The sequence below is a fragment of the Somniosus microcephalus genome, chromosome 25, assembly GCF_052327205.1.
Source record: "Somniosus microcephalus isolate GS21.2 chromosome 25, FLI_Smic_1.0, whole genome shotgun sequence".
Lineage (NCBI taxonomy): Eukaryota > Metazoa > Chordata > Chondrichthyes > Squaliformes > Somniosidae > Somniosus > Somniosus microcephalus.
The window spans coordinates 13,075,814-13,087,720 of record NC_141011.1 but is presented as its reverse complement, the minus strand read 5'-3'; the positions used below and the strand labels follow the sequence as shown (position 1 = coordinate 13,087,720).

Below are 11,907 nucleotides of genomic sequence, written 5' to 3'. Positions count from 1 at the left end.
GTTATTTTAAGTTTTTATTAGAATCTGTTCCAAATTTACTTTGCAACAATTTTAATTTGTAACTTTGGTCCTACTACCCTGATTTACTTGGGAAGTAATAATCTGGGTTTACTTTATTTATAGAAAGAAGGAATTTATACCGTGCTCCCTCAGGACATGCCAAACACGTTACAACCAGTGGTGTATTTTTTAAATGTTATGTTATGCAGGTAAATGTGGCAACCAGTTTGCATACCGCAAGGTCCCACAAACAGCAAATGAATGAACAAATGAGCAGTTAATCTGTTTTCGGTGGTGTAGACTGAGGAACGAATATTGGCCAGAACATTTGAAAACCCGCTGCTCTTCTCTAAATGCTGCCATGGGGTCTTTTATATCCACTTGCGCAGGCAGATGGAGTTTTAATGACTCATCCAAAAGACTGAACTTCAGTACTGCGCCTAGATTCTGTGCTCCAGTGCTTGAGGGTGGGTTTGAACCCACAGCCTCAGGGGCAAGAGTGCTACCAACTGAGCCAAGCTGACACATAATACCTTGTCTAGAACAGTAAAACCCGAGGACACGGCCTGTGCTTGAAGGGAGTAAATTCAAAACTGATCTGCGGGAACATTATTTCAGTGAGCGATGATCAATCTATGGATCAGGCTCCATAGGGAAAGGGTGGAAGCAGTTAGTACTGATTCATTCAAATATAAATTAGATAGATTTCTTTCAGAAAATAATATTTTGGAGTACAGTACAGTACAAGAGTAATTTGAGACATGACATGTGGTAAGCGTAACATGCTAGGCAGAAAAAAGGTGACGAGGGGCTAAAAATTCGACAACACTAAAATCCTACCGGTGCCACCGCGGGCTGAAAGTGGTGGCGCTGGCAGGACCGAAAAATTGGCACTGGGGCGCTCAATTCACTGTGTAACGCTGTCCTGGTGGCGTTTGTCCTGGCAGGTGGCCCCAATGTAGCGTGGCCGTAGCATCATTGCAGTCAGAACAGTCTGCTCTGAAAAACGAGGCTATCATTTCTGAAAGCACTTCGGTCTCTTAAAGGGGAACTGCCTTCTGAAGTGAAAAAATAAAAATCATGTAAAAATCGGCAGTTTTTAGCCCTTACAGCTCAACTGCCTAAAAATAAAATGGGAAAATTGCTTCAGCACTAACACAAATGGCTCAGCAAGCCAGGGAAGGCTCCACCCTTGTGCATTCCTCTTTTCACACACTTAAGAAATGCAGCCTGCCCAGCAAGTGGGTGACCAAGAAGAGGGAGAGGAGAGTGAAGGAAAAGTAGAAACACCGTCATTCGATTTCACACTCCCAGCCACCAGCTCCTTAGGGTCGACCAGCAAGGCCATTTGCAGTGACCCTCACTGAAAGTCAGCAGCCCTCCACCAGCCATGCTGCGGCTACTGGGGTAGCACTGCATGACATCAGTAAGATAGGCATAGGTACACACAAGACAGTCACTAAGAGAATGCATACGGGTGATGAGTTGATTTCTTGATGTCATATTGGATAAATAGATGTATAAAGTTGAATTGGAAAGTTTGCTTTGTGGTGGCTTTTATTTCAGCATCATGGCCAAGAGGACGCTGTGATGGTCAGTAACAGAGGAAAGGTAAGGTGTGGGGCTACTGTTGAAAGGGGAATTGGGGTTGTGGTCACTGGTACCGCAGGCGAATGATTCCATCCCGGATATCCTGGCCAGAAAGGGGCTGTCTGGGTTGCATCCTTCCTTCTGCTTCCTCCTCTTCTGCGCCTTCCTCTTCTGCGCGCGGATGCTGGAAATCTGAAAAAAGCAGAAAGTGCTGGAGATACTCAGCAGGTCAGGCAGCATCTCAACCTGAGACGTGAACTGTTTCTCTCCCCACAGATGTTGCCTGATCTGCTGAGTATTTCTAACATTTTCTGTCTTCTCAGAGGCCTTCCTTTACCAGCCGAGGCCTTGCAAACGTCCAGCAGCACTCTTTTTGCTCCTTGCGCACTTAAAAAACTTTTTAACATGTATTGCACCAAGTCACTAGTTCAATAAAATAAAAAAAGTCCAGTCTAAAATCTTAAATGCAAACTTACCTGAAAGACGTGTGTGTCCCTTTAAGAGCTGACAGTGACTGTCAGTCTGCTGAATGCTCGCTTTTCAGAGTGAGCTTAGTATCCAGCGCTGATCTCAGCGCAAAGGTCGAAGTTCGCAGACGTGGCATCAAGTTGGCATTGCACAGTGACTGACGTCCCGCTATCTGCAGCGCTAAGGCCCTCACCAAAATGGCAGCCACCGAGTCCCGCGCCAGAGATGGGTGCTAGAGTGGCAGCCGCCATTATTCGCCAGGATAGCGGAACGGGTGGCAGTAAGTAGCCCAGTTTCTAGGCCTTTGGACCTATGGTTCCCAAAGCTCTCCAACATGGGGGTTCTTCTCGTGTCATGCCTGGGTCTGTTGTAGACTAATTGATAGTGATTGATTGCTATGATTAGTCAACAACTCCATTATCGTTGTAAAAAGCAACTACAGGAAACTTTCGATTAACCGGCCCCTAAATAACCGGAACGCTCTATCCACCGGCAAAATTCCGGAGTCAGTTCAGGTAACTTTTTTTACCTTTATTACTTTTTTTACTCCATTTGTTGCTGTGCAAGGGTGTAGCTGAAGCTGTTGCTAAGCTACAGAGACGCTTGCAACTTGTGCCGATTGTTTTGAAGCTGTTGGGTTTGTTGCTTTATACGGAGTTCTGAGCTCCGTATCTTTTACTATAGCGTTTGGTTATCCGGAATTGTTGATGAACCGGCACCACGTCGGTCCCGTCCGTGCCGGATACCAGAAAGTTTCCTGTACCAAGGTGGTAGAACGCGAACTAGATGGACTTTGGCCTTTTATCATCTAACAACTCAATTCCGCTGCTCCAAATACAATTTACCTTGACGCGATCCTCTTTCTCAACCTTCCCTCTGAACTGTAGAACTTAGGGTTCTCTAATCTTCCCTCATAGCTCATTCCCTTCATCTTGTGGCTCTCCTTCACATCCACTTCACAACATATACGTCCTGTGTGTGGTCGATGACCAGATTTGAGTACAGTACTCCCGGTGTGGTACGACCTATGCACTGTAAGGTCACAGATGGAATACTGTGTACAACTCTGGGCACACTGCCTTCAAAACGCAGGCAAAACTACTTCATAAAGAAACAATTCCTGGTGTTATTTCATATTTTTTCCTGAAAGAATTACTTTTTAATATTTCTACCTAACCTTGTAGGAAACACAAAAAAAAGTCTGTTAAATTGAATTATGTACAGCACTTACCTCAAAAGAATCTTCTTTGTATTGGAGTAAATCAGGCCGATTGGTTCGTAGGAAGTACACTCGCTTGGTAGGGTAGGGATTGGTGTAACTGATGCGCTTGTTGCTACCTTTCCCTTCTCCGATAGGAATAGAGATCTCAAAAGCCTTTAAAAAAAGAAAGAGCATTACTACAAACTGCAGAGAGAAGCCAGAAAGGTCAGTATGGTCACCCTATTTCTTTACCCCCATGCTTGTCAACATTCCCACATCAGAAGTACAAAGGAGGAGATTGAAGACTATCTCCATTACTCGCCCATCAGCTAACATGAGGCTCATTACTTTCCCCCCCACCCCTCATATCACACACGCTGGTCCATTTTTCTCTCACGGAGAGCACGGGGACACGGAGGTCAATCACTGCTTCAGCTCAGATGGGCAAACATAGCACAAAGCAGGGGTTGAACCTCACACCTCCCTGGTCTGTATGGAACTTTAGGGCTCAATTTTCAGTGTGCCGTGGAATTGGGATTGGAGGCAATCGGGGGTCCCGACACCTTCCCGCCCCCAACCCGCCTCCATGCTAGTTTCAAAGGAGGCGGGTAGGGATTAGTGCCAATTAACTGCCTGTTAACAGGTAGTTAATTGGCAGTTTTTAGCCTAATCCCTATTTTTAAGCTTGAACTGTGGGATTCCCGCCGGCTCCAAACCACGCCAAGTTGGAGGAGTCGGGCCGTCGGGTTGAAGGACTTAGAGGGGTTGAGATGTCGGTGTTCAGGTGAGTGATGTGTGCATGAATGCAAAGGTACGTGTGTTTGGTGTGTCAAAAGTGATTAAATAAGTTTTACATACATTTTCTTACTTTTTCAGCCTTCCTTCCTTTAGGTTCGGGGAGTCCCTCATCTCACCGGCACAGAAAGCAGAATGGCTGCAAACTGTCAAAAGTGACAGCCTGCAGCTTTCTGTGCAGGAGCGATTTCTAACTGAGTCTGTGGAGAAGGACTCAGGTTAGAAGTAAGACTGTCAGTGTTTGACAGCTTCAAACAGCTGTGAAACACTGATATTTCATCTGTCAAAACGTCTTGAGAGATGAAATTTCAGTCTGTGACGTCACCTGTTGCCGGGTGGCCCTTAATTGGCCTGCTGAGCCTGCTGGGTGGGCTCTACAAGGTCAATCAAGTTAAAATCGCGTGGAGTTGTAGTCCCGCCTCCAACCCGACTCCTGAATGAAAATCCAGCCCTTACAGTGAAGCTGAAACCTTTTCCTGCGCAGCAGAGCTCAGTGCCACATTAGTCAGTGCATTTAACAACTGAGGCATCAGGGCAGTCCAAGAAGCTCAGTTCCAATGGGCAAGCGAGCCAAAGGGGTAGAAATTGGTTTTGGGCAGTAGCGGTATTGCATCGGTCACCTGTTACATGCCTGCTCGATAGTCAGCCCTGTTGAAATCAATGAACTGAATATTGGGTGGGGCTTATAACAGGCGGCCCGTGCGATACCCGTGCTTTACGCAACTGCCCAAAATTATTTTCTACCTCAAGGTGTTGGGTGCTCCCCAATGCGGAATGCTTCGCCTGAGAAGCAACATATCTCACCCACATATATTGTCAGTGGGTTTGAGCAGTAGCCTCTCTGCAGACCTGAGCTCCCGACCACAGTGAGTTCAGGTGCGAACCTCAGCTGCAGCAGTTCCAGGGTCAATGCAATTCATTTTAACAGCAATGTTCAAGGGAGGCTTGCTTTGATGATATCTATTGCCTCTTACTTTATGGAACAAAACTCACTCTCTAAATTTTATTGAGTTTATGACTGAATCACTTATCCTGACTGAAGAAATCCAGTGCTTTATCAACACAAACAAATAGGCAGCAGAAGCCTTTCGCTGGCATAAATTAATTTGATCAAAATGCCTCCAATGGCATTAGGTTATATTTAGGCTGCTAAAGCTCCATTTCATTTTGCATAATTCACATTTCACATCTGCATAGCGTTCAAGGAATGAACAGCATGCGCCGGCGGCAGTTCAATAGAAAGATTTCTTTTTGAATCTTCTGTTCAGCCGTTACATCGAGGTATTGGAGTTGAAGGAGGTATTGGGACAGAGGAGGTATTGGGGATGAAGGAGGTATTGGGGTTGAAGGAGGTATTGGAGCTGAGGAGGTATTGGGGATGAAGGAGGTATTGGGGATGAAGGAGGTATTGGGGCTGAAGGAGGTATTGGGGATGAAGGAGGTATTGGGGATGAAGGAGGTATTGGGGATGAAGGAGGTATTGGGGATGAAGGAGGTATTGGGGATGAAGGAGGTATTGGGGTTGAGGAGGTATTGGGGATGAAGGAGGTATTGGGGATGAAGGAGGTATTGGGGCTGAGGAGGTATTGGGGATGAAGGAGGTATTGGGGATGAAGGAGGTATTGGGGCTGAGGAGGTATTGGGGATGAAGGAGGTATTGGGGATGAAGGAGGTATTGGGGATGAAGGAGGTATTGGGGATGAAGGAGGTATTGGAGCTGAGGAGGTATTGGGGATGAAGGAGGTATTGGGGATGAAGGAGGTATTGGGGATGAAGGAGGTATTGGGGATGAAGGGGGTATTGGGGCTGAAGGCGGTATTGGGGCTGAAGGCGGTATTGGGGCTGAAGGCGGTATTGGGGATGAAGGAGGTATTGGGGATGAAGGAGGTATTGGGGATGAAGGAGGTATTGGGGCTGAAGGAGGTATTGGGGATGAAGGAGGTATTGGGGCTGAAGGAGGTATTGGATCTAAAGGAGGTATTGGGGATGAAGGAGGTATTGGGGCTGAGGTGGTATTGGGGGTGAAGGAGGTATTGGGGATGAAGGAGGTATTGGGGATGAAGGGGGTATTGGGGCTGAGGTGGTATTGGGGCTGAAGGAGGTATTGGGGGTGAAGGAGGTATTGGGGCTGAGGAGGTGTTGGGGCTGAAGGAGGTATTGGGGCTGAAGGAGGTATTGGGGCTGAAGGAGGTATTGGGGCTGAAGGTGGTATTGGGACTGAGGAGGTATTGGGACTGAGGAGGTATTGGGGCTGAGGAGGTATTGGGGATGAAGGAGGTATTGGGGCTGAGGAGGTATTGGGGCTGAGGAGGTATTGGGGATGAAGCGGGTATTGGGGCTGAAGGGGGTATTGGGGCTGAAGGGGGTATTGGGGCTGAGGAGGTATTGGGGCTGAAGGTGGTATTGGGGCTGAAGGAGGTATTGGGGCTGAAGGAGGTATTGGGGATGAAGGAGGTATTGGGGATGAAGGAGGTATTGGGGATGAAGGAGGTATTGGGGATGAAGGAGGTATTGGGGCTGAAGGAGGTATTGGGGATGAAGGAGGTATTGGGGATGAAGGAGGTATTGGGGATGAAGGAGGTATTGGGGCTGAAGGAGGTATTGGGGATGAAGGAGGTATTGGGGATGAAGGAGGTATTGGGGATGAAGGAGGTATTGGGGCTGAAGGAGGTATTGGGGCTGAAGGAGGTATTGGGGATGAAGGAGGTATTGGGGATGAAGGAGGTATTGGGGATGAAGGAGGTATTGGGGCTGAGGAGGTATTGGGGCTGAAGGAGGTATTGGGGATGAAGGAGGTATTGGGGTTGAAGGAGGTATTGGGGATGAAGGGGGTATTGGGGTTGAAGGAGGTATTGGGGCTGAAGGAGGTATTGGGGATGAAGGAGGTATTGGGGATGAAGGAGGTATTGGGGATGAAGGAGGTATTGGGGATGAAGGAGGTATTGGGGTTGAAGGAGGTATTGGGGCGGAGGAGGTATTGGAGCTGAAGGAGGTATTGGGGTTGAAGGAGGTATTGGGGATGAAGGAGGTATTGGGGATGAAGGAGGTATTGGGACTGAGGAGGTATTGGGGATGAAGTAGGTATTGGGGATGAAGGAGGTATTGGGGATGAAGGAGGTATTGGGGTTGAAGGAGGTATTGGGGATGAAGGAGGTATTGGGGATGAAGGAGGTATTGGGACTGAGGAGGTATTGGGGATGAAGTAGGTATTGGGGATGAAGGAGGTATTGGGGATGAGGAGGTATTGGGGATGAAGTAGGTATTGGGGATGAAGGAGGTATTGGGGATGAAGGAGGTATTGGGGTTGAAGGAGGTATTGGGGATGAAGGAGGTATTGGGACTGAGGAGGTATTGGGGATGAAGTAGGTATTGGGGATGAAGGAGGTATTGGGGATGAAGGAGGTATTGGGGTTGAAGGAGGTATTGGGGATGAAGGAGGTATTGGGGATGAAGGAGGTATTGGGGATGAAGGAGGTATTGGGACTGAGGAGGTATTGGGGATGAAGTAGGTATTGGGGATGAAGGAGGTATTGGGGATGAAGTAGGTATTGGGGATGAAGGAGGTATTGGGGATGAAGGAGGTATTGGGACTGAGGAGGTATTGGGGATGAAGGAGGTATTGGGGATGAAGTAGGTATTGGGACTGAGGAGGTATTGGGGACGAAGTAGGTATTGGGGACGAAGTAGGTATTGGGGACGAAGGAGGTATTGGGGATGAAGGAGGTATTGGGGATGAAGGAGGTATTGGGGACGAAGTAGGTATTGGGGACGAAGTAGGTATTGGGGACGAAGGAGGTATTGGGGATGAAGGAGGTATTGGGGATGAAGGAGGTATTGGGGGTGAAGTAGGTATTGGGGATGAAGGAGGTATTGGGGATGAAGGAGGTATTGGGGCTGAAGGAGGTATTGGGGATGAAGGGGGTATTGGGGATGAAGGGGGTATTGGGGATGAAGGAGGTATTGGGGATGAAGGAGGTATTGGGGATGAAGGAGGTATTGAGGCTGAAGGAGGTCTTAGGGCTGAGGACGTATTGGGGATGAAGGGGGTATTGGGGCTGAAGGAGGTATTGGGGCTGAAGGAGGTATTGGGGCTGAAGGAGGTATTGGGGCTGAAGGAGGTATTGGGGCTGAAGGAGGTATTGGAGCTGAAGGAGGTATTGGGGATGAAGGAGGTATTGGAGCTGAAGGAGGTATTGGGGATGAAGGGGGCAGAAGCAGCAAAGGAGAAAGTGTCAATTTTGGATGCAAAGAAATCCTGACACTTGGCATCATAGGAGAGGAGACAAAGGTGAACAGGGAAAACTAAAGCCAGCCAGTTACTGATAGGCAAGAAGAGTTGGCCTCAATGATAAGAGATTCATTATGAGCAGAGTGGAATGATGAAGAGAATAATGTCCTATTTGTTCCTAATAAAGGTGCAACTGCATAAACTCTCGTTACCTTACAGATGATAGGCTGCCTACAAGTTAAGCAGATAAGCCAGGACGCCACCAGCTGATGGAAGTCTACATCCACTACATTCAGGTAGCTACATCTATCTCCTTCTTTCTCAGGCCGCAGGCTAATGTGCAGGTCCTTGACAACGTGTGGTGGAAGTAGGAAGACATCTGATGGTATAACCTAGGTGATAATAAAAACAATATTAAACAGTTTTCAACTCTCTGTTTATGATGTTATATTTCCAAACATTAATCTGAAAAGATTCTCACAAAGACAGAGCAGGCGAACAACACAGCTTTCTGGTTTTTTTCCCGTACTCTCATGTAGGTGCTCATTCTTGATGGGACACGGTTCCATTGGTGCCAGCTGTTTCTGCTACCCCATCCAAGTGGCCATTCGTCAAGTGTCACTAGATTGATTCCTGAGATGAAGGTTCACTAGATTGATTCCTGAGATGAAGGTTCACTAGATTGATTTCTGGGGTGAGAGGGTTGTCCTATGAGGAGAGATTGCGTAGAATGGGCCGAAAGTCTTTGGAATTTAGAAGAATGGGAGATGACCTCATTGAAACATATAAGATTCTGAGAGGGCTTGGCATGGCAGATGCTGAGAGGTTGTTTCCCCTGGCTGAAGAGTCTAGAACTAGGGGTCACAGTCTCAGGATAAGGGGTCGGCCTTTAAAGACTGAAATGAGGAGGAATTTCTGGAATTCTCTACCCCAGAGGGCTGTGGATGCTGTCGTTGAGTATATTCAAGGCTGAAATCGATAGATTATTGGACTCTAAGGAAATCAAGGGATATGGGGATCGGACGGAAAAGTGGAGTTGAGGTCAAAGATCAGCCATGATCTTACTGAATGGCGGAGCAGGCTCGAAGGGCCGTATGACCTACTCATGCTCCTATTTATGTTCTTGCGTTCTTAACTGCGGACTTTTTTAGAACGTGAATTTCTCTGCCAGATCTCACCCTGTCCTTACTCCACCACCAAAATTCGCAGCTGCGGTAAGGCTGATTGTATTTGCTTCTCTCTAGCTCAAGGGTGCTGAGTATAATAGTCATGCCCGACTGACTTAGCTTAGCTCTTGGTCAAAACGGGCTCCTTCCATTTGCACACTGGACAGGATGGAGGTTGGAGGCTGCTTAAATATACCGGCCCTGAGATTGCAGGACTGTAGCGCTGGTGCAGAGGTCAGCACACCAGATTCCCAGCTCACACGGTTCCAGCTCACACGGTTCCAACTCACACGATTTCCTGGCTAATCGTTTAAATAGCGAGAAAGTGAGGATTGCCACAAATTGGGTGGCAAATCCCTGCGCCTGATTTCTTCAATCCAAGCTCTGTCAAGCGAGACCCTGTGTCCAGGCCTCATATCCCTAAAGATCTGAAAATGATAACCATATCTAAAATTGATTTAGAGTTATCGGCCAATAAATTTGCAGTTACCTCCAGCTCTTCAGGATTTGAGGTGTAAGCAGCCACTTTTCTGACAGTTTGTGTCCCTCGCAGGACCAGTGAGAGCTGGGTTAGCTGCCCGACCACACAGCTGACGTCTATCCGATGGAGGGAGTGTATGTAGAACTGCCATATCTGGATGGGCACAGCCAGCCAGGGGTCCCTGCAAAATGGAACAGGAAAAGGTTCTCCCGGTTGTTTATAAGCATTTCCCTCTCCCCTTATTTGATCAAACTCTAATAGCACAATGTGCGGTCAATGTTTGATCAGCCTACAGTAAAATAACAAACACTTATACCATGCCAATAATTGTTACCCAATCTAGTCAAGATTCTAAGGGGATAATTTTCTGAGCATCTGCTGGCAGTGCGCCCGAGGTCTCCCGATATGCGCGGCCAGTAAGCGAGGCTTCCCGCTACCAGCAGGTACTTGGGAAAATGACTCCCAGTAGGTGAGTGTTGGTGATTGTCAGTCAAGCTCCTGGACAGAGCAAAGTACAGCAGATGAACAGCACCTGAGGGAGAAAGATTGGCCGAACATTTCATCAATTGCAATGCAAGAATTTTCTGATCTTATTTCAGTTTTCCAGCATTCATCGCTTCCTTTTAACCCCTCCCAGATGAAGCAAACTGCGGGAGCGAAATGCTCCCATCTCGGGCTGGGAGGGAGAAAGGGGTCACTGGGAGACCCGGCCCCAAAAGCACACCTCCAACAGCAGTAACAGACGCGTTACTCAAAGCCTCGGCTTTTCATACTGGAGACCAGCAGTGTGCTGGTCAGAAGGCATCATATGCGATTCATATTGTTATATACATAGATATTTGGTTTTAAAACTGCACCGTACGCCCACAGATCAGTTACCCAAGGCAAGTGCAAAGGGTAGAAATCAGCACTGCTGTTATAGCAGATCTGGCTACATAGTCCAATGATGAGATGGTGCCCATTCTCATAAGCAAGTACGTTAGAATACATTCAATTAGTTGCTCACATATAAACTATGACAAAGAACTTCTTGATCTCTGGACTGGGGCCACACGCCACTTTCAGGAAAACATCCTGCGGCTCATAGAGGGCCTGCAAAAGAAACAATGGCGAGATAGTTAAAAGTTAATTGACATGGCAATCAAGTATTACAGTAATATAGATCTATAATATATTAGAAATACTGAGGGCTCGCCTGAGGCTAATGGTACTGCACCAGTAGGTAGTACAGCAATCAAATATTATCAGTAATAAAAACAGAAAATGCTGGAAATACTCAGCAGTTCTGACGAAGGGTCATCGACCTGAAACATTAACTCTGTTTCTCTCTCTACAGATGCTGCCTGACCTGCTGAGTATTTCCAGCATTTTCTGTTTTTATTTCAGATTTCCAGCATCCGCAGTATTTTGCTTTTGTGTAAATATTATCAGTAGTTGGTGCTAAAATTCAAAACTGGACTTCCTTAGCACTTTAATTCTTTGATGTTTCTTTTGGCACCCTACTTTGCAAACCGTGCTGCTCCCAGAGGCAGCCCGATGGCCTCTCAAGAGGCAATGGCACCCAGCTCCAGAAACAGGTGTGTTTTCTGCCTTTTTCACCCAATCAAATCTTACAGCTTTGAGTAAGGTGCATACCGAACGAGTGCCTCAAAGTTATTAGAAGCTCATTGAAGAACTCAAACAAGATCATAAACCTTAATCATTTCTGAGCGTGTTATCACCTCTCACCCAAATTTAGTTTGAAGCATTTTCATCTGGTCATTCAATCGTCTGTGGACCTCAGCAAATGTGTTAGAAACATAGAAGATAGGAGCAGGAGTAGGCCATTCGGCCCCTCGAGCCTGCTCCGCCATTTAATGAGATCATGGCTGATCATCCAAATTCAGTACCCTGTCCCTGCTTTCTCCCCATATCCCTTGATCTCTTTAGCCTTAAGAAATATATCTAACTCCTTCTTGAATATATTTAATGAATTGGC

General features: G+C 47.0%; 1 protein-coding gene across 2 annotated transcripts in view; it reads right to left on the bottom strand.

The window, feature by feature from the left end:
* Nucleotides 1-11,907, bottom strand: part of nphp4 (nephronophthisis 4) — a 517,372-nt gene that overhangs the window by 4,649 nt on the left and 500,816 nt on the right. For both annotated transcript variants that reach the window (XM_085966844.1, XM_085966846.1), the window contains exons 24-27: nt 10,936-11,021; nt 9,939-10,110; nt 8,495-8,674; nt 3,290-3,433 (exon numbers count right to left, since the gene is read on the bottom strand). In XM_085966844.1, coding sequence (XP_085822970.1) covers nt 3,290-3,433; nt 8,495-8,674; nt 9,939-10,110; nt 10,936-11,021 — 582 coding nt within the window. The remainder of the gene's footprint in view (nt 1-3,289; nt 3,434-8,494; nt 8,675-9,938; nt 10,111-10,935; nt 11,022-11,907) is intronic.